A 23734-nucleotide genomic window follows, 5' to 3' on the forward strand; every position below is an offset into this window, starting at 1 on the left:
GTGGTGATAATGTAAATTTTTATGGATTTGTGATGTAACCATAAAACTCCCAGCAGAGTTTTATGGAGGCATCAAAATTGTTTAGCCGGTTGAAGTGGCTTATTGATGGTTTGTGAAATGACTCTGGGGTTATCTCATCCGTTTGCAACTAATGTAGAAAAGCAGGTCGTCTTAGCCTTGTTCAGAGTTTCCTGAATGCACGGAAAAGCCAGTTCTCGGTGGCGTGTTCATGTACCCCCGGGCACCTCAGAACACCGCACACACTCTCGCCCAAGTGCACACGTGGGGTGCGTGTTCGTGTAGCTACGTCCGCTAGCATCGCCACTTACGTTAGTGGACTTTTAGGCTTAAAACTTGGTGTAAATGACGCCGTGCGGACACTTGGATGATACCACACGAGCAGTATGGAGGCATGTCGTGTTTTTTTCTGTTTTATTACGTCTGAAGAAGAGGTCACTTTGGCTGAAACACTGTTAATCCCTGAGACTCCAGAAGTGTGTTGTGGACTCAAACACTTCACCCACCCCTCCATCGGCATAGTGGTGAGTAGATAATGGGTGAATTGTCCTTTTTCGGTGAACTACCCCTTTAGGAATGACTTGAATAAGTAATTCTGAACAATAGCTAATGTCAATAACACAAGGTTAAAAAGTAGAAATGGTGTTTTGCAGGCTGTTTCCTAATAATTTAAGAGCTGTTATTGCTTTGACATTAATAATAATTACAGAAATATACAATTTAAATAATATGCTTATTGTCGTCTATAGAGCTGTAGCCTATCGCAGGACTTTGCATCACTGCTTTCAATTAAGCTTAACATCCATGTTACTCAACAAAAGGTTTCTCTTTTTCACTGTATGTTTCTTAAGTTTGTGTCAAGAGAAGCACAACACAAGGCAACGTGAAGAGTGCCTCAAGATCAGATAACAAAAAACACAACATGGAGTAGTTGATAAAGGAGAACAGTGTTTTGTAAGATGTCCGAGGTATTTCTTATCTCGACAGAGAGACTAGGTTTTAACAAGTGTTGGCTTTAAACAGATGAATAGTTTTTGTGTTGTTGTTATCTACTGTATGTGCTCCCCAGTATTTTCTCACTTCTAAGAAGCAATTCAACATCAGTGACACAACTCTGAATGATTTAAAGAGCTTCAATATTGACAGTTATTCTACGAATGTGTGCTACAGGCAAAGAAAAGCTTGAGTAGATGGGCCGCTGTCTTTTTTTCCTCTTTTAATCTATTTCACACACACATTTGGCTAATTAATGAACGGATGATAGCTCAGCGGGCTGCCAGCCAGAAGGCCTGTGTAGATGCAGGTTTCCTTTAAAGCTCCAGTTTCCCCACATAGTCCAAATCCTGCAACTCCTGCAGATTAGACTAATGGTTCCTAACCCTTTCAGCACTGACCACTTTTAATCTAATTGGATAGATATTTTATATCCAAAAGGTCAAAGGTCGAATTATCTCTGACATCCTAATTTTTCTGGCCATTATTTACCAAATGAGGAGACTGTGACGATTCTTTTGTGTAGTTCGACTGTTTGGCTGAGGCATAAAACAGCAAGGTGGTAACTGTACTTCCCCCTGTTTCTCATAAAAACTTGGGAGATGGAAACGGAGGGTAACATGACTTGTTTCTGTCGGCCATTCCAACATTCTCCCTCATACATTCTGTACGTTTAAAGACTTTCTCCCCAACCTGGCTCCATTGGCTGATCAATAGAGAAAGCGCAGTAATTGGATGCTGCAGGAAGGTTAGTCAACAGTGCAAAACAAGCATTGGAGTGAATGAAGATGAAACCTTGCCACTGTATCTATTTATCAGTACTCCAGGAGTTTTCATCAAGGCAACCTTGAGATCCTGAAAGAATGCAGTGATCCAGAGGGCTGTATGTTCTCGGCTCAATATTCCTTTGAGTGGAGGAAAATTGTTTCGTTTCGGCCTCAGGTGAAAAGAAATAATTTTATAATTTGAGCACAATGTGACTTCTTTCTTTACGGTGCTAAAAATTATAGGTTACCTGCCCAATGATGTGCTTTGATGAGCACACTGGAAGGTTCTGTTAGTCTGGATTAGGCTTAATTCAATGTAACACAACAGTTGACCCACATTTTAGAACAATGCATGATGCAGTGTTCACAATAGGTTTATATGAAAGTGAAAAAAATGTATTTGCTTTCAATATTCACTAGTGTTTTCATGTTACCCCATTCTCTGTATTCTTAATGTTGCCTATATTTATATTATATATATATCTTGAATAAGAACAAAAATGTAAACATAAATGCATATCTTTTAAAAATAAATGTTGTCATTGCGTCACATATCAACAAACATCAACGAAGACACCGATAATTCTGAAAAGCTTATATTAGCCAACCAATGATGGGTCTGGCTGCTCTAAATTATGAATCAATGGAAAACAATGTAATTTACATAAAACTGAAAGTTATAGGAACAATTTTGTATTATGTATATAAATGTCAGTATTTTAGACTTTTTCTTTTAAGTAAATATAAAACAAAGTTATATATAATTATTTTCCTTTTAAACTCTTTGTATCGTGTCAAAATATATCAGATGACATAACATGTATTGTTTCTAAAGCAACAGTTCAAATGAGGGCTTGACCAACCTTGACTGACCACCACTGCAACCCCCCCCCCCGCCCCCCATATTGTCTTTATCTAATTAAGAAGTTTGAGCATTATAACTCTGGAGACGGGAATAGACCACAGTGCTTGACATCGCCTGTCATCACTGCTTCCCAAGACACGGTTGGTCAGATGAAATAAACCCACTGTTGCAGCCGTGAGCTGAGGAAAACAATTCAGTAACTGAACTAAAGGAAACATGTATGTACGTCTAGGTAAGAAACTGGGGATAGCAAATTACTTTTAAATGGGACACCCCCCCTCCGCTTTCATACAGAGTAATTATTCCAAACCACTGCCGGTCAATAATAATTTCTGCTCGGTGGAGAGAAACATCCTTTTGTTCTTTTCATTTGCATTGTCTCTCCAGGGAATCAAAGAGCTGTCGAACGCTGCTTAATTGCACGTGGTGTCCTTGATGTTTTCAGTGAGCAGTGGGCGTCAGACAATCGAGCAGGCATGTGCTCGTGTGTGGTAGCCTTGATGACTCATGTCTGCAGAGATGCAAAGCAACGGAGTGACTCAAGCCGGTTTGCTTCACTCCAGCTGAGCCGCAACGTGCGCTGGAGTGACGTCAACAAGAAGCTTCACGTCTGCTGAGGATCTCGTCTTTGCCAGCGGCGCAGGAAGACAGCAAATTCGACTGAATACTGCATGAAATGACTGTTGTCAAATCCTCTTGTCCGTAATCTATTCCCTGTTATGTTTCATATTTTAGGAGGCAAATTAAAATAACGCTTTTGGAAATATTTTGGGAAAAGAAAATTAAAGCTCTGTCATGCTCTTGTGGAACAACATTCTCGACATGGTGCATTTGAAGAGGTGTTTGTCAGTTGACGCCAAAATAATTGTGACTGATGTGTCAGCTCTGTTCACTACTGACATAAGATAACTTTATTAATGAGAATCTCATGATAATGTGCAATATCTTTCTTATTATCAGTTTGTCTCTTGTCTCTCAGACTTAAGGTTTAATAGATTTTAAGCAGCATACATTCAAGATAAACGTGTCTGATTTCTCACAAACCTATGTCATATCAGTCCCTGTAACCTGGAATTTCTGGTGTTCTCACTTATTCTGCTATAAAAAACAATGGCAATGGCTTTTACAGGCCTGAATTTCATAATTTTACGGGCAAGGCCACACCGAAAAACGATTTATCAGGATTGTGTAACATTGCATGTCAAGTTTTTTGTCTTATTTGTTCTCTAACTTGTTAAATCTTTCTTCCCTCAGCTCAGCTGATATTGTCATAACTCATTGTCAGTAGTTTCCTGCTCACTCACAGCTCTGCAGCGCTGCCATACCAGGATGAGTTAGATTTTGTCTGCTGGCTGGCTCGCTGCTAGATTTGTGTCCACCTATCCTCATAAATATCCTGGTTTTCCTGCAGTTCCTACCAGGCCGGAAATCAAACTCAGTACTGATGCCCAGGTCAAAGCTTTTTATCACCCGCCCTCAGCGATTTGTTGTGAGTGTCAACCCATAATGCTCGACCCCCAAAGATATGCCTTAATCTACGAGCAGGACCTGACCTGCTACTCCTGTTTTAAAATATAATTTATTACTTCTTTTCTCTAATAAAGTCCATCACGTCAACATTCACAGCCTCCTCTTTCTGACAAAGTTTAGATTTTTGTGTTGATGTATAAACAAATGTTGCAGACACCATTCAGAGTTAAAATCTCGAGGTGAACCCTCATCAACACTCTAAAACACGGGTATCGACCGAATTGATGATGAAGCTGCTGATAAGACAGGCCGGGCTCATTACAAATCAAAGTCTGGGTGCATAGATCTGTGCAGGGCTACTTTATATTTTTTTTGGTAATGTAGTGGATTATTGACAACAAGCACATAAGAGCACCTTGTGTGTGTGTGTGTGTGTGTGTGTGTGTGTGTGTGTGTGTGTGTGTGTGTGTGTGTGTGTGTGTGTGTGTGTGTGTGTGTGTGTGTGTGTGTGTGTGTGTGTGTGTGTGTGTGTGTGTGTGTGTGTGTGTGTGTGTGTGTGTGTGGCTCTGAGAGAGCGAGGTGAAGTAGGGGTGGGTATCAGCCTTGACTTACTTATAACACAACACCTACTGCACGCAATGTTTCTGTAAGTTATTTATAACAGCCTGAGCGCTGCTGTGTCACTTTTGAAGCCGCCCCGCCCCCACATTTTTTTCTATGAAGCTGACCCAAGAGAGGACTTTTAAGTGATATATACTGTATGTGTGAAGAATTAAAGTACGTTATGACCTGCGTTCAGTTACTCTTCAGAGCGTTTTCGCTACATTCTGGGAAAATCCATACAGCGTACGATCGTGACGTGTGAGTTGGGTACGTAGGACGATGTCAGTCTGGAACTACAAAGTAATAGGATGTGAATTATACATCTGCACTCAGTGTTGTTTTTCTTGCACTCTGAGTCAGATACGCTTTAATATCTCAGTCCTGGAAGATGATCTGTTACTAACTGGTTTTATTGGCACATAAATCAGAGGCCAGTGACTTGTTATGTGCGATTAAAAGCTTTGATTTCACTCAAAATAATTACATGCCCATCTCATCATGTTAGTACTTCAAGAATATCACTCTAAGGTCTTTAGTGGTTGATTAGTCTTCCTTATGGTTATTAAAAAATACTTTTAACAGTGTTTTGCCTAAAATGTGTTTGTAGCACATTACTTGATGCACTATCCATGGTCTGTACAGTAGTATTGTGACTAGCAAAGACCATACGTGGCGACAGGGAAGGATTGTGCTTGTATGAGGAATAATGTGAGGAAAGTCGCAGAAAGCTTTGAGTGATGTGTTTGCATCTCGTGCTTGTAAAGATTTACTGTGCCCTGGAGGGGCTGCAACAATTTAGCTCAAGAGCAGCCACCATGACAACTGATAGATGCAGAAATCATTCAGGATTATGTGTTTTCCTGAAACCAGCAAGTGTTGATTGTTGCAAACATCTCTCTGTTCTACCAAGGGACACATTGTTGTAGAGAGAGTTGACAATAAATCTCTGCTTAATTGGTTAGCTTTCCATTCTACCAACTTAGTGCTTCTTAGATAGTATTTGTGGACATTGTATCTTATATCTGCTAGATCAGGAAGTCGGGAGGTAGAATAATATGTGATCTACTGGGTTAGAGAGTTATGTGATTTAAAAAAGGGAATCATTTGATTCTGTGATTGACTGGTGACCTATCCAGGGTGTAACACATTTTAAAACAGTTACATCCCAGTTGCTTTACAAGTTAAGATTAAGACATTCAACAAGACAGTGGGTGGAGCAACGACTATAGGGGGCGTGACTTCATCAGAGGGTGTGTGAGGGTTCACGAGGAGACGTTGCACGACGTCTGCTCAGTGCAGCATGAGCAACAATGTCGAGCTGGTAGTCGAGCGAACCAGCTCAGAGCAGCTGCCATCAGAGTGTCACTCTGTGGATACCTGTGCTGGGTTAGCAGCTTTACTGTGATAGGCTCTCCTGCTGTGCGTGTGTGTGGAGGGGAGGGGGCAGTGTGAGCTCATGGCCATGTGTTTTATTGTGATTAACGCAACTCTTTGTCAGCCCTAAATAGCTTGTTAAGCTCTGAATATAGCCCAGTTAACAGAGCGCCCATGTGTTGTGTTTATTGCCACTGCAGAGGAATAAATCTTGTCATTTTTCTTAAAAAATAAAAAAGAACAATAAAACTACGGGAGCTATCTCCAAACTAATGTGCTCTCATTCTGACGTTTCTAAAAAGCTGTTTAACTGAAGTTGCCTCTCAGTAGGTAGCAGGTTACTGCAGATAATAAACTACCGGTTAATTGCAAACTTGTATTGTTAATTAGCATTTCAAGTGTCTTCATTATTCACAGTGCTTATGCTTAACATTATCCCAAACTGTGGGCTTATAACGTTTACTTCACAGAAAGTGTTGATCACTTAGTAGTTATTTTATGACTTAATATTTAGTAGAATGTAAATTACAGTTGTAGGTTGGATAGTTGGTGTATACTCCTTGTTGTTGTGCAGGTATCGTGCTCTCTGAAAGTGTCCTGCATAAGATGTCTGTTTCTAGTAATGGACATGAAAATACGTTTTGTAAGCAGTAGTCAGTCTTTGTGGATTGGACTCTAACATGAGCAGTTAACAAATGAATGACACAGGCTGATGTTTGTGTTGCACAACACTCACAACACAGATATCAGAGGAAAGCTCCCCCTGGATACTTTACAGTCACAAGCTTTAAATCAGGACTACTGGACATGCAGTGTTGCTCTGCCGTGTTGGGCGGCAGACAGACCTTAAGAGAAGACTCATTTTAATGACCTAAAAGCTTGTATCTAATGTGCTGATTGGATTCACTATTGATTATGTTTTCAAGAGGCGCAGTGTTTTGATTGCTGTTGTCGTCAACTGCAAATTGAAGCAGTCAACAGACAAATAATGGGAACACTCCCGCTGCAACAAGTAATTGATTCAATTGATTATAATCGATTATAATGGCAACTAATTCAGTAATCAGTTAGTTGGGTCTGTTTTAACACACGGCTCACACTGTAGCTTCGTCTCCTGAGGGGGTGGGACACTTTTAACAACTGTTGCTTCTTCAGAGAGCAGCGGTGGTCGAGAGACCTACAGACTGAATCCAGCTCAGTACAGCTTGTCCACTGTGAGAGACAGACACTCCTTCGGCCTCACAGAGGCACACAAGCCATTTTAACTTTATAGATATCAACAAAATCCTTTCCAGTAGTCGTACTCTAATTGTGACTAGAACATTTTTTATGTTAGATATTTATAACATCATTCTGACTAGTCAAAACAGTATCATTAATTCTGATAAATAAACTACTCAAAACTCCAATTTTCAACATACGTAATTAGATTTTTCACAAGTTCATATATGTACAATTAAATTCTGATTCAAGTTTATGATATCTGCAACACCATTCTGACTCGTTCAAACTAAATTCAAGGTATCTTGAGTAGGAGCATTGTACAAGAAGACAAAGTTGCTTTTTGAATCAACTGCTGGAAAGGACTTTATCTAGCTTTTGCCTTTTTATCTGATTAATAATCGATTAATCAGACAAAAATAAACAAATAATTGACGGATTAAGTGATTATTAAAATACTTTATTATAGATTATCAAAATAGCTGTTAGAAGCAGCCCTAGGGAACATTTTTCCCAGATGAGATTGTGGAGTGTGATTGTTTACCTATAACCAAGTACACACATATTGTATTCACAGGAGACCAATTCATTATACCTAGTCATTGACTGATTGCTTTCCATTGTGCCTTCACATATTTTCATTGTATACTCACTTGTGCATTTTTTGATGCCAGATCCTTTCTTCACCGCATGTCGACTCAGCTTGCACTGGAAGTTATTCTCCCAGAACTCTGCAAACCAGATGTTCCTCCTGTTGTTCTCTAGTGTTCGGCTGACGAAATAGCGATCGAAACCTGAAAGGAATTGATGACAGATGTAACTGTATTCGTTGTCAAAAGTAACAAATAAAATAGTCGTGCGCATTCGGTCAGGCTCTTGTTATGAATACCTTTGATGGATTGGCGTTTGGGCAGGATGGTGACGGCGCCCTCAGCCATTTCCTCCTGGTTCAGAATCGGGGAGATTTTGGAGCCCCAGCTGTCTGACCCCACCCAGATGAAGTGTCCTGTTTGATTGGCCTTCTTAGCAGCTTGAAGGAGCCGTCTATGGGACAGAGATGGAGAAGGATGAATAATTGGACCTTTTATAATATTGCGTTTTCATTTATTTTCTGATAAAAATCATTGCACATTCAGTTAATTATCATCTTTAACAGCGGGTTCCCACCTATGCACTTTAAAAACTGAAGAGCAGCTGATTTCATGACAATGAGTCTGGACAAAGTCGTACTCAGGTAACTACTTAAGTTGATTTTAAACACCACCGCAGGCACCGAGTTATTCCCAGTGCAGGGAAGTTTCTCTTTGCAGTGGCAGAATTAGACCCTTGCCACATTTGTCCAGGCTTGTTGCCAGTAGGAGTAAGTTTGGGGAGTCGTAAAGAAATAAAAAACTGCCAGTGAGCTCCTGCTACAGCAGCAGTGTAACATCAAGAAGTCTGGAGCACAGCAACATAAAATCTAAACCCGGCCACCTGGCATGTGAAGCATTACCAGCCATTATATTGCCCCAAAGATGCTAGAGCTATAAATATTAAGCGTCATATTGTGTTGTACACCACATCAGCTTTTTTTTTTACATGGCAGATACTTCTTTAACATCTTATATAAAACCTTGTATTTGCATAAAAAAAGGACGTTATAACCTTGTAAAATAATTACCACAGATTTTTGTAAAATGTGTAGCGGGCTCACAGTGAGTCATCCGGCAAACTTTATGCCTCTTTACCTTATTTTATGACCCCGAGGATTTATGTTGGATTGGTAATGATTCCCCCCCATTCTGCTCTTGAGAAATTTAGCAAAATGAGAATGTCTTAAGATGCAATTATGCGCTCCATTTAGGAAAAATGAAAGGAATAGATTTTCCCATCATCGGGAGATTACATAACGCAGACATGACTAGATAGTCTGACAAGTCTGATACAAAAATAACTCGGTGAGAAGTAAAGTGAAGGTGTCGGGGTTGCGGATGGTTCATGGTTGGATGCTTCTCTTAGACTTAACAACTAGAGGTTGAGAGTTCAGCTCCTGACACACATTTAGTTCTTGGCCCTTAAAGTGAAATTGTAATTATCCTACAGTAAAAGCTCAAGCTTACACAGACGTGTTACTTTGCCACGTGACTTTCTCACATCCAACGTTAATATAAAATACTCATTATAGAAGCTGTATTTATGATAACACAATTTACCCAGCTTAGAAGTGAGTATTTTTTACATGATGAAACAAAATCAGAAGCAATTCAAGGGACTTTGGAATTTTTAAATCAATCTTTCAGAGGAATTAAATGTTACTTACTAGAAAACCTACAGGTTAACTCCAGCAACATAATTTACTTTAGTGAGGCTTTATATTTGTGTAACTAGTTGGGTATCACGCTCTGCAGGGCTGAAGTCCCCCCGGCTTTCAGTAATTACTATATCCAGACTATTAGCCGTTATCAGGACCGGATTATGTCAATGAGCACTGGGCCTTCTGCCCTGGTCCTCATCACCAGGCCGCCCCAAATCTCTGCTCCCTTCCACCAGGAATACACTGGCCTACTAACTGGGTTGCTTGGAAACATTCCCCCCCCCCCCCTTGCAAAGCCACAACAGTGTCTGGTGGGTGGATTCAGGCAACAGCCAATTAATTAATTCTTAATATAGACGATCTGTCTCAACAGGAGATAATGGATTTAAATTGATACATTTTTGTCCTCACGTGGAAAGCAGGGACACTGTTCTATCGTAAAATGCGGTCAAATTTAAATAAATGGGGACAGAAGACGGTGTCAAATGGAGGAGGATGAAGCTATTAGTCAGATAGGAAGGACATCGGGGGGGTGGATCCTCTCAAATGAGATGCAGCTCAATATAGTACAACAACACCATGATGAAATATGGCTTCAGAATAAACCAGTCAACACCTCTGACACAGCCTCAATGAAACGTAGCGGTTGTGTATTAATACCACGGTAAATATACAATTTTAGTAAAAGCATTTGTATTTTTCTTCAGCAAAATACACAAAGTAGCAAAGGAATTCATTATCTAGTATCAATTATTTAGTTTTATATAATCATGTATATTTTATGCATTTAACATGCAGGCAACTTTTTAATGTTGCAGCTGTCAGACATAAATCTTTGTTTTGCATGAAAGTAACTTGGAACTTTCAAATGAAGTTAAGTAAAAATGGAGTTACATCGAGTTCAACCTCAATGCGATATGTAAGTACAGTACCTGAGTAATGTATAAAGTTGGTCTCAGCTTTAAATTGAGTAAGTTCACCTTACTATGAATAGAACATTGTAGGGAAATATATCCCTTTAAACATAGTGATCACATTTTAGGGGATCAAAACGTTTTGGACAGATCAAAGTAAAGTCAGTTGAGAATCCTTTGTCTGAAATCTTGGAGACATCAGCAGACACTTTGTATTTTCCCTGGTTACTTCACACGTCAGTTATGAGTTCCAGTACGTCAGAATGAGATGAAGCTCTGAGTGGACGACACTGCAATTACACACAACACTCACTATGGTTTTTAAAGAAATAGTTGTAATTAATTTTAAATATGTAAAAACTGCTTTAGTAAATGGGCAAACTTTGTAAACCAGGAGACTTGATCTTGGTTTCACTCTGTGTAGTGTTTTGGTTTTCGGGAAGCACCTGAAGGCAGCACCAACAGTGAAAATTGTGGAATAACTGTTGTTTGCATTGCAAACGTTGCTTTCTGTCATCTTGGTGCTGCTGTAACGCACAGGTCGGCACTTTTGGGCGAACTAGAACAAATCTCTGCTGATCCAAGGTGACTAGCGGCAGAGCTAGCGACACCGAACTAGGGCTTTTGTCTAATTATTAGATATTTTGAAGGAGAGAGCCTGAAAAATAAAACACGTGTACTTCTGCTCTACCAAGGCTTTTCCCTTAGCTTCTATTGGGTCCTACTATTTGTCTCTCGTCTCTGTATTTACCAGCTGCTTCACTGCATTGTCCTCAGTGACGAGGCTAAAGTAAATGTGAATACACCCAAATATAAACATATTTGCCATTTATAACTTATAAATATTAACTTACGGGTAGCAGACTGTATTTTATGAGAAAAGGGCATTTTCATTTTGTTATACACACAGGAGACATGTATGACATTTTAAAAACCAGCCTCTGGTAAAGACGTCGCTAAACAACATTTATCACGTCAGACATTTGTAAGATTTGCAAACCGAGTCACTTCAACTTATCAAAGGAACATTGACAAAATGTGTCAGGTAACTGTTACAAAGCAAGTATCCAACAAGAGAAGTGGGAAAAAAAGTGAGGTTAACAGTGATGTTAATTGGCAGCAATTAGAATTCCGCTGTGCTCACCTGATGTCATCCTCATTGGCGAAGATAATGACTACTCGGGCGTTCGGGTTCTCACTCAGCCTGCGAATTATCTTGTCAAACTCTCCAGTTCTTGGCTCACGTGGTATCTTCACCGACTGTGAAATGCACAGGCCACCTAATTGGAAGACAAAAGAAAAAAATAGTTAAAAGGACTTTGAAAAACTCTTTCTCTATAATACATCTGGATGGATCTCATTAACAGATATTTTAACTACGATTGCTTATTTGTGTTTTTCAAGGTCTCGTTTACCCGGAAACATGTCTTCTTTTCTTTTTTTTAACACCTTTTCAATCCTTTGGACTTTTTGGTGATAGATGCAGTATTAAATGTGTACAGGTGCAGTATTTCACAGCATGAGCGATGTAAGGTATTAAAAAAAATCTTTCCTTGGACCACAAGGGGCAGTTTTAAGACCCGGAGACCCATCAATTCAGTTTATGGCGCTGTCAGTGAGACCGGGGGAATTTGGTAGCATTTGGAAGTACATCAATTTTGTAATTGAAAACTGGTTCCATTTGTACTGAGCCATTTTTTATTATTACACAGGCTTGTTTAATTTGGTTCAAGCCTGCAAACTGTTTACTAAATTCCTCATGCTTGTGTTTAAAGAGCGTCCTCAACCATTAAAGAACCTCTGGTATCATTCTAAAGGCAGCGTCCCCCTGGTTACCCACAATTGAAGCCTTTTTAATTCTCTGGGCAACATTTCAGGATAATTGTTTTGTCGCTCTACGAAAATGCCACAGAGAGTATGTGCATGCTAATGAATTTCCCCTCGTGACCCAGAGCAAAGCCGTCCAAAGAGCAGCCAGTGCAGGAATAATACCCTGTAGTTGAGTTCATGATAGCTGGACTCGCACCACAAAACAAAGCCTGGCCTCAGCTCAGATATGAATAGGGTTTGGGAAACTGGAAATACGAGTAAAGAAAAGCGGATGCCATTAAATTAACCAGCTTCGTTGCTCATGGGTGTAAAGAGTCACTTCCGGTTAGTTCAGTGAGGGGCTTCAGTCACTGGCCTTTTTTTTTATTGTTCTGTGGATGAATTTAATCCTGTTTTCTTTTTATTCAAAGCAGTGGTTTCTCTGCGGCTTTATGTACGTATATGTTTCCTCCGGTCATGCATGTGAGCTACAGCTCGACTGTTGTGATTTATACATTCACAGCAGGCTGGTTATAGCAGTTCCTTCAAGGGCTGTAGAGTGTAGAGACTAATTTGTTTGTATTTACTGGCCTCTGTCTTCTTGTTGTGGGGATTTGTTTTCCTCTGAATTCAGGCAGGACTTATTTTGAGCAAAGATATCCCCCAAAAAAGGGGAAATAAGTGTAAATCCCAGATTTGAGACTCAAAAATTAGATTTTAGATAGATCAAATTATACCAATATATAAACTTCTTGCATTTATTTACCTCATTTTTTATTTGGCCGTTATACATTTGTTTTGTACATTTACTTGTGTGTTTTACTGAAGAAGAAGTGAAATGGAATGTATGATAATATGCACTATCAGCTTTCAAATACAGCTTTTCACAGTTCGAACACCTTTCTAGCACCTACATGCTCCTGATTGTTGACTCTTTGATTAAACTGAAGCAGAGTTTTATCTGTGTCCCTCTCAGTTCTACTGACATGACCAACACAGGCACATGGGAAATTTATCAGCTTCAGCTCTCTGCTCCAAGCGACTCTCTCAAACATTAGATACGATGTCTTTGCATCACTGCTACTTCAGTCCCCCTTACCCCCTCCCCCAACATCTGCTATGTGGAAGCAGAGCACTCATCCCTCTCTACTCTTCTCTCCTCTCATCAGCAGCAGCAGGCGGCTGTGTTGCTAAACCTATAGGGAGAGAACCAGGGGATGAGAACCTAACCACTGGGAGATGAAGCACATTCAACGAGGCTCTCCAGGGGCCCCTGTGTTGTAACTCTGTTAGTTGAAGGGTAGACAAAGCTATTTGTTTCATTGCAACTGTCTATTAGTTCGCTGAGTATATAGGATGGTCAAATACACGGTATCAAACCCTTTGACTGAACCACACACTCAATCCCTGCACCTGCTCCAAGCACTGGAGCTGAACCTGCACCTTTCCACTAACAATGTTCACTATATCATTTCATCATATCTGCACAAAGCTAATATATACGATTTTATTTCCTCTCACAGTTGATTGTTTGCATGCTGTGATACCTGTGACGTTCAGCTGTGAAAGCTGTTAATACGGCCTAAGTGGCTTTTAATTGGTCTTGGTAATTGCAGCCCTTGCTCATTACATATATTATATTAATTTTAGCTAACTAAATAATTCCCTCTACATGAATCACATTTAAATATCACACGTGGCTAGATTACATTTTGCCACTGGACACAATCCACTTAAGGACTTTAAGGCTTCCTTCAGATTTAATGGATGACCACCATCTCCTGTTACACTGTCAACACACGAACATACAGAGAGACAATTAAAAAGCAATTGCTCACAAACATGTGGCAGCTGAGAAAAAAACCCACCACCATTTGCCTTAATGTTTCTGTCTCCAGACTCGTACAGCATCTTGTGCTCATTACATATAGTATATGCATTAAAGTGGCCTAAAAAGGGTCTATGCAGATTAATAACCAGTGGCTTGTGTAAAACCAAACTGAAGTACTGAGCAGTGCTTTAGGTCTGGCAAATAGTAAAAATGTCGTAATTCATTAATCTCTCCGACGACCTGTGTGTTGTGTTTAAGCCAAGTAGGGAAGTGCAGAGTCAAACCGAAGCCTCCTTTTATTCTGCTAGGAACTTGACAAGCCGTGTGTTCTCCTCCCAACACTCATCCTATACGACTCTTAACATCCGAGCCGTGTCTAAAAAGCACCTCTAAAAATATACGTTGCTGAGGAGACAGTGAGCCTCCTCTCCTGTGTCTCCCATTGTCAGCCCCGGTCTCTGCTCTCTGCTCTCCTAACAGCTCTGAACACTAATATTCCTTCTCATTTGACGCCTGTGAGAGTGACACTGCTGCCGTAAACATTAAATATTTGCTGGCACTGTGGCTGATTGCAGCACAGCTCCCTGCGCCCGGTGAACAGTATTGCAGATGCACACAAAATGCACCCAAGTGGGAGTTGTGGTGGTGAAAGTGCCCGGGATAAAAATAGCCTCTTTATTGGGATACCTTTCACAGAAATACCTACACAAGCAGGTTTAATCTGCTGGATAATGTTAATAGTATAATTATAAGTGTATATAATTATAATAATAATGTCCCTTTCTTTATTTTGGAATGAAAACTTTAACACTGTAGCTGTTACTCGTGTTGTGTTACAGCAAATTTATTAGGCAACTTTAAATTTCCCATCTGCTTTGACCTTCAATGTAGTTCCATCAATCAACTGGTGGTACTGTATACTCTCTGGCTACGCTCAGTCAAAGCTGATCACAGTGGCTCATATTATACGAATATTCTGAGAATATCAAACCAAAACAAGGTGATGTGGACGGAGCTAAATAGCGAGATAAGTGACCCTCAGCCTCTGATTAAAGGAACTGCATATGCAGTGATTTATGGAAATCAGTTGATCAGAGACACGCCATCAACTGGCAACCTGTCCGATGTTTTTCTCCGTTTCGTCCAATGCATGCTGGGACACGTTTGGGCCCCCGAGAGGGAGAGAAAATGGATGGGTGTGGGGGGGGATTGATTTTAGGCAAGACAAACAACAGTAGAGGTAAAACCCCGACCATCCCTGCTAGCAAAATATTATAAATTTTTGTTACTTATTGCGTGTTCCTCCTCTTTGCGGGAATACAGCCAAAAGCGAGTGGGAGTGAAATTCTGGGAGGAGAGAGTGAGAGAGAAATCATTGGGGCAGCATGACCCTGAACTGAAGACGCCCAGGTTCAGTCCGCTGTTTCATCAACCACCCTGCTAACGTGTCCTGGAGCAAGAAACTAAATCCCCCACAGTCCCCGAGGCACTTTTCTGTCACTGACGCTGTGCGCTGTGCTGGGTTAAGAGGATAAGAAGTAATGAAATCCTCCTCAGGGGTTCAATTACTGTATAATATCCCATTATAGTTATTATAGACTGCTGAGTCACAAATAGGGCATTCGGAATTGAGAGCTGGTTCCAGTTTGGAACGGGAAGTGTCCGGCCTATCGAAATCATGTGTCTCAGAGCTTAAAAAATTCCCACATCGATGGAGACTTAAAACAAGAGGAAGACACTGCATGGCTTCATTTAATGAAAACAAAGATGACAGTGGTGTTAGTGGTAAGGTCTGTGAAATGGTAAGAGCAAGGGAGGCTGGAAAAACCTGCAGTTTGCTGAAACATCTTTTTACTCAAATTCCAGGAACAAAACTTAATGAAGACAGGTTTGTTTGTTTTGTTTGTGAGCGAGATTAGACCAAATCGACTGAACAGATTTCCACAAATCTTCCTGGAACGATCCAGTGTGGATCAGTGGAGAACCCATTACATTTTGGTGTAGATCCAAATCAGGGGGCCGATCTGGGAAATCTTTTCACTTTCTTTAACATTGCCAAAATTGGGTATTTTCAGTTTTACCCAGAAAATAATTGATGGATCTTGATGACAGAAAGTCAGGCACATTAAGGGAACTGATATCTGTCTAATGAGTGTGTGAAATGTGGTGCAGCTTGATTGAATTTAACAGGACTGTCAGGCCTTGGAGGAGGTTTGTGCCGTTGGATGTAGACCCCTAACCTACACCAAACTACAAAACTTTATTTATTACAACATTATGAGGACGGCTCAGATCAATCTCACCTGCAACATGGGGAAAACAACACAAATGAACAAATAACATCTTATATGAAAGAATATTTTGGTAGAGATTGCATTTGATTTGAACCTTGAATGGTTCTTGTATTAGATCGGAGAGGATGAATGACCCCAATTTCACCTATATATCATTGCAGTTTATCTTTATTATACCCAGAATCTTGTGTGTAAATCGTGTCTGGCGTGTGTGTGTGTGTATTCACTGTTTCTTCATTTAACATTCATGTCAAACACATGGATGCGTCTGAGTGCACTTTCTGTGCAGCCCACAGCTTATCAGGCAGTAGGTTAATATCAAGGAGCAGCTTTGGACTGGATTTGATGAGTCTTGGGTTTTACCAGTGTGTTCTACTGGGAGAGCGAGGCTGAACTGCTGCTGAATGGTTTAATTTGAGGTTGGTCAGGAGTCAAGCTCTCCCACTCAGATCTCTCAAGCTCATGTGTACTCTGGGTTCAGCTTCGCTCTGCTAGTGTAAATAAATATGTGTAGTGAAGAACTGATTATACACAGTATAAAGTGGCCAGAAAGAAAGACAATATTTGGATATACGATTTAAGTATAATATTCCACCACTGTGATATATATATATAAAAAAAACTAGTGGTGCACCGATGTATCGGCCGTATATCGGTAGCGGCCGATATTCGCCTCGTTTACTGCCATCAGCGTATCGGTAATAAACTTGACTTTCACCGATAACATTGGCCGATGTTCATTGGTATGTTTTCTGCAGCCTGCCAATCTGGCATCCAGATTATGGTACACTGATGCCGGGTTTACACCGGGCGCTGAAGCGCCGCGCAGCGCCAAGAAAGCCAGGCGCCTCCCATCCACCCCCCTGTTAAACCTTTGTGCGGTTCACATGGGCTGCGATGCGCCGCGCCGCGCCAGCGCCCTTCACCAATGGTTTCGGCGTGCGAGCGTATCGCGCCAGGAAACAGACAGAAACATTTTAAACGATATAAATGACATATTTTACATGATATAAATGATCAAATATGCATCCCATACTTTGTATTCCCCTTCTGTTGTCCTGGAGTTTTAATTTTCCCAATTTTCCCAATCACATAATTAAATGTCCCCCTCTGCCCATCCACTACAGCCACACAAGCAGTCATATAGATAAAAAGAGAGGGGGGGTAAAGGCTTGCTTGGAGAATACGTCATTTACCCCCGACACCCGACATTGAACGGGTTACATACAACAACAAGCGGAGAATCGCGGGCTGACCGGCGCGGAGAAATGCGGGTCCGGTGTGAACAGCCAGGCGGCTGCGCGCTTGAGAATGACGCTGCGCTACTCATTGAGTAGGTAGTTGTATGGCAGGCAGTTTTCATCGAAACATTTTTTTAAATTTTATTTGTTGTAATCAGAGCCTCCTATTGTGTTGTGTTGCACAGCAGGCTAGTAGTAGCACTGCATCTTGACTTGAATTTATATGGCATTCCCTAAGGGTTTATGCTAGTGTTTTGTAAGGCTTGCAAGCATCTGTTTACAGTTGAGATGATGTCTTGAGTAGGCCTGGTGATACTGTTAAATGTTTGGCTGAATAGGTGTCTATGTCCATCCATGGCATCTAAAGTTACACTTGTCACTTTTTCTGTTTTTCATATTATTCAAGTAATAAACAAATATCTGTATCGGCTATCGGCTAGATTGTTGTTTTAAATATCGGTATCGGCCAAGAATTTCCATATCGTCGTTCATTCAGAGATATGTAAAGATGTCTCAGGAATAAATAAAGCAAATATGTCAGAGGATAAAATGTGAAGAGATCTATTTAAAACACTGTTTTTCAAATGAAATGAATCAATTCACAGCACAAACGCATATCAAATTAAAATGTCCATTATACCTTACAGCATAAAACAATGTGTTTGAGATATAACTGGCAATAAATGTCAATATCACAAATGTAAATCTGTCTTTGTTTTTCCGTGGCAGTTATTACTCCTTATAGACACATTATGTACCATCACGTTCCTGTATTTCAACAATAAATATAACAATGAAAACATCAGTGCAGCAATGTTTCAAAGCAAATCATTAATTCTACAAAGTATCTCCGTATAATATGTTTTTATGTTCATGATATCTTCCTTACTGGGCTGATTTGCTGTGTCCTTCTCAGTAATCAGAGCAGATAGCATGAACAACTCCTGTGGCTTTATTAGTTTAATTTTTTCTCTTGATAACCACCATACTGCAGCCTGGCTTGTTCTGTGTCATTGAAACAAAGTGGTGATGCTGAATATTTGGGTTTCAAAGGAGCAGGAGATGAAACAAAATGATAGGAAGCAATTTGCAATTTTCCAGCTTCCAGCTCATAATGGGTTTCCAATGTACTCAAGGCGGAGATGCTCTGATGTTAATAGGAAATACATGTACTTGGCGGTGTGTGTGAAATCAAATAGGATTAAAGATGGATGTGATTACTGTGATGCATCTTCATGTGTGCTTCATGTATGGTTTCTGTAAAAGGAGTGTTCCAGCGCTTGTACAAAAGATAATCTAAAATGAAAGCATGTTCTTTAATCATCTACAACATTGGCTGCATCAGACATTGTGACTATAAAAAATATCAGCTTTTATCTAAATCTCTAAAACATATTCAGTCTTCTTCTCTTTACATTTCCTCTACGGAGGAGATTAGGTTTGTTTTTGCAAATAAGATAATTTTACTGAAAATGAACATTTTTGACTGCAGATAGTTTCCCAGACCTGCTCTTATTGTTGGGGATTCATTTCTTGCCTCATTTACCTGATTGAATTAATTCAAACGGATGATTCATGATGATAAATGTGAAGAAAGGGAGCAGTGATGCAACAGCAGTGCCACAACAGGTGCTGTAATCTGGACTAGCTGTTAAATTGAGTGTTATGAAGTGCATGGGTCTAATCTTTGCTCCCTGAAACAAGAAAGAATCACCCACTCAGGCTTGTATTGATGACTCTGCAAACAATCGGTGGAAGTGTATATACGAGACCCCAGAACTGGAACTGTAGTTACACTCTGGCCTCAAAGTTGATGGATCAACTCAAAGTATTTGTTGGCATGGCTATTTTCTTAAGCCAAATGGCCACCAGTCGCGGTATTACATCTGTCAGCAAGTCTGCTCGATATCAGCACGCCGTAAGTCCCGGGAGGAAATAGACCCACTCGCTATTCATCCCCACAGTGAAGGGGGAAGCTCATGCAGGGCAAGAGGGCAGCACTGACAGAACATGTTATTTTGTTCCTATTATTCATCCCACACTGTTCTTTCACTTTGATGCATGCTGTAACAATGCATTGCCATCACTGTAATACATTTTACTGGAAGCACTTTATTTTAGGGGAAGGTTTGAAATATTAAAATATAGACAGTGGCTGGTTTTCAGGAGACGATGTGTATGATGAACTTTGATTCTATTCTGTGTTTAGTGTTTAATCGATGGCGCTTTTTGATGAAAATCATTAATCAAAGTGAACGCCCTTGTCACACTGTGATTGGACACTTCATACTATACTTAATGTCACAGTTCAATATAAAAACACTGCATATCAGCAGAAACTTCAGTCATGCGTCCGCCCACGTCCAATAGATCCCTTCAATTCAATCAAGCTGCATGGAGTTAAACACTCTCGTAGATATCAGTCCCCTGAATGTGCCGGATTGTTTTCGTCATGATCAGAAAACAATCCTGGATCTGTCCCTTTGCTCAAATTTTTAAAAACGGTTATTTCCACTGCGTCTGCCGGAGCTTGAGAAATGACACTGCCCCATTTTTCAGCAACTCTGAGGTTCCTGAACCGTCTTTAAATAGCCAAGTTCTTTTTTTTTTTGGGTTCAATTGTGGAAATTTGACCGGAGGATACACGCTTCATACACAGAAATTCTGCTAATGCATTTTTATATTCATATAGAGAATAGTGTCATTGTCAGCCATTGAGCAGCAGTGAGAGCATACTGTCACTTCTGTTCCCAGATCCTGAATGAGAAAATACTACATGATAACAGGTTCCGGGGCAACTGTAAATTAGATTTCAAAACGAGTGAATGACATTTCCCTTCTCAGTGCAAATGATTTATAAATCAAAGACAGGCCTCTGAGCGCTGTGAAATGAGCTTTTTCTGTGCTGTGATAAAATAACTCACCTGACAACCATGGGACTTTCCTCTCACCAAGGAGAATTCACATAGCAAGCCTCTTAAGATTAAAATGTTATTAAAGCGTCACTGAAGAGTTTAAAGTATATGCCGCGTCTGCTCAGAGCCAACGGTAATGGTGCTGTATAATCAGGCGTGGGGACAGAAGAAGAGCCGGCCGCTGGAGGCCTTGTCACATTGTCAACGAGCTGCTGAAAACTTCCCTGCCACTACATTTGATTGTCAGCGTCTATCGGCTGATACGATAGCATCACCGGGTAGTATTCATTTCTAATGACAGATGAGTGAAAAGACGGTTCACATTCTAAATTTCATTCTCCCCCTATTTTTTATCCTGTTGAACATCACAATAGTTTCTTTCTCAGTGCTCCACAGGTGATGAATAGCTTCTTGGCTTTACTGGCATTCTTCACCAACATAGCAGTCGTTAGTGCCGAAAAGTGGATGAAATATGAATGTTTTAATGTGTAGTTAGTAGATTCAGGTGACCAATGCTAAGTCTGAACCTGCTCATTATTTCATGCTTTAACATCGATAGAGCTTTTCTAGTGTTAATGACCACTGAAAGTACTTTAGAGTGCAGTTTGGGTGTAACCAGGTGTCTGTGGGTCTAAAGTCGCTTTCCGCTGCCTCAAAACATCTGTGCACCAACAATCCATCTGACTATGCCTCCGTTTAAACTAGCACGCCCCAAGTGTACTCAGATGGACACAAGTGCATCTACTGTTTAAACAATACAGACAAGAATATGACAACATCATCAGTCTGGAACTACACAATCTGTGCTACTTTGCAGGAGTAGGTGTAAGAAATGACCTTTAGACCTCAAGCTTTATTTGAGAGGAGACTCTGCTACATCTAAGTCTGTGGTGTCAAATGTGTGGGGGAGACAGTGATTTAAAAAGGTCCCTCTCTGTTTCCTCCTGATTTGCCAGACTTGGTTAACATTGGACTCAATGGGGCAGTTTGATGGAACATCAACACACAGTGAATGACCGAGGAGTTCATCTTTTGTGAGAGAATAGATTTTTAAGTGCTTAGAGAGGCATGAAACCGATCCACAGTGGCATTATAAAAAAGAAGGTAATGGATTTTTTTTTTTTTTACTGGCGCAGTGACTCATTACAAACTTTGGAATATTGTTTTTAAAATAGTATTTCGAGTACATGTATTGAAAATACTGCTTGCCTCTGCTTCTTTCCACTCGGTGCTGCAGCATCAGACTGCACCAAGGTTAACAGATACCCCCCATAGCTGCAGCAGAATCCAGCTTCTTGAAGGTTCATCCATTTTGTGATATAGTGCCTTCACCTTTAATATCGCCTCTGGCAGGCCCCAGGACAGCCTCTTTTTGGAGGCCAGAGGAGCCTAGCAGGGCAATCAGCTTCTCCAAGATACAATAATGAACAAGCCTCGGATGGATTTTCCTTCTTTGTTGAATTGTTATTGAGCCAATTTATTGTTCTAAATGCTTCTGCCCTCATATTAAACAAGGTTAAATATCCACAAGAGCATCTGGCGTTCCTGCAGTAGCTCATCAACTGAATTGTTCATGTACAGACATAAAATATGTCATAATCTTAGTCACACATTCTGAAGACAATACTTTCTACTCCAACAGATTTAACAAATATAGAATAGAAGAGTTTACTTCATCCAAACAATAACATTTCGATTATATTTCTCCTTCTTTTGAAGTTATTTCAGTTCCATTGTTACGCTGCTCTGCCCATTCAGCACTTTTTCTATTTTCCACTGTCCATTACTTTGTTTGATTAACAGTTTGCAAATGGTTTCATTTATTCAAAACTGCCACAGCTACACTTTCGAGCTCTGCTTTATGGTTCTTTCAACCACCTGGAACATGGTTCCTCAGACAGTTTGAAAATCAATGGAGGGTTTTAGCTGCAGGTGTACACAGAGAGAGAGAGATCGTCGAGACGCTGTCACAGATCTGCATAATGTGCTTTATCTCTATCAAGTCACCGAGAATTCCCAGAACTGCACGACACAATATCCCAAACTTTACACTTTGAACAAAACGACTCAAATGTGCGGTTTTAGTTTATTAGCCTACGTTGTCTTTTTCATAACTTAAGTTAAACATGAATTGTGTATATACAGCAGCTTTTCCATATTGCTCATCACTTCTCTGCTTCACTCTTCCACTGTAAAGCCACACAGTAATAAAAATAATGTCAAGGTTTCACCGTCAAAAGAAATTTCCCCTAATGTCTCTTTTAACTCTTTGAAAGCCGAACACAGTAAAGCAGGAGGATCAGCCGAGAGGAACAGGAACTCCCACCTTTTTTCCTCTCTTCATTTCCTTTATTCGTCCCTTCTCTAATTTTTTCCGCAAAATTATAATTAGAATAACACATTTACATTAAGCAGGGAATACTGTGGAAGCTACAGATTTGCATAATGCTAACTCTTTATTTGTTAAAATGCTCAGCTGTTATGTTAATTCTTTTGATCGTGACACTAGGAACCTAAAAAACAAGAAATCTATTCACTACACAGACTCTCGTGTTTTGTTTCCTAATTGTTGTATAATCCTAATCTCATAAAGTGTGTTTACATAATAAGTAATGTCCTTGTGTGCATTGGTTACACAAACATTAGAAAATATTAGAGAGAAACTCTTCTTCAGAGAATATTTTTGACTCTACGTTTCAGCTTAATGAGTATTCAAATCGTTCCTCATGACATTTCCCTCATGACAAAGGGCGCAGTATGCAACCATCATTTCTAACATTTGCATAATCTCCCTGTCGTCTCTGTGCTGCTGTCTTTGCCCTCCTGCTTCTCCTCTGCTTCAACTGTCATTTAAGGAAGAAAAAAAAAAGATTAATTACAATTTCAAAGTATCTACCCAAATAATCTTAGTGTTAGTGTCCAGATTTGGGGAAAAGTAAGGCAAACCCAGAGACCACTAAAAATGGTTGTATAGATATTTAGTGTTTCATTTTAGATGCCTGCCTGAGATAAATTCTTAATGCTTTCATTCCCAAAGAATGTCACCACCTGACGCAATAGAATCCACTAAATTAGACCATAAAAAAAATACAATTCCCACTGAGAGAAAATCGCACTACCTTTCAT

At 40.1% G+C, this 23734-nt stretch overlaps 1 protein-coding gene across 2 annotated transcripts in view; it reads right to left on the reverse strand.

Moving 5' to 3' along the window:
• LOC118110521 (metabotropic glutamate receptor 4) overlaps nt 1–23734 on the reverse strand; it is a 164802-nt gene that overhangs the window by 20090 nt on the left and 120978 nt on the right. For both annotated transcript variants that reach the window (XM_035158320.2, XM_035158321.2), the window contains exons 4-6: nt 11663–11798; nt 8201–8355; nt 7965–8105 (exon numbers count right to left, since the gene is read on the reverse strand). In XM_035158320.2, the coding sequence (XP_035014211.1) occupies nt 7965–8105; nt 8201–8355; nt 11663–11798 (432 nt within the window). The remainder of the gene's footprint in view (nt 1–7964; nt 8106–8200; nt 8356–11662; nt 11799–23734) is intronic.

The sequence above is a fragment of the Hippoglossus stenolepis genome, chromosome 6 (genome assembly GCF_022539355.2).
Source record: "Hippoglossus stenolepis isolate QCI-W04-F060 chromosome 6, HSTE1.2, whole genome shotgun sequence".
Lineage (NCBI taxonomy): Eukaryota > Metazoa > Chordata > Actinopteri > Pleuronectiformes > Pleuronectidae > Hippoglossus > Hippoglossus stenolepis.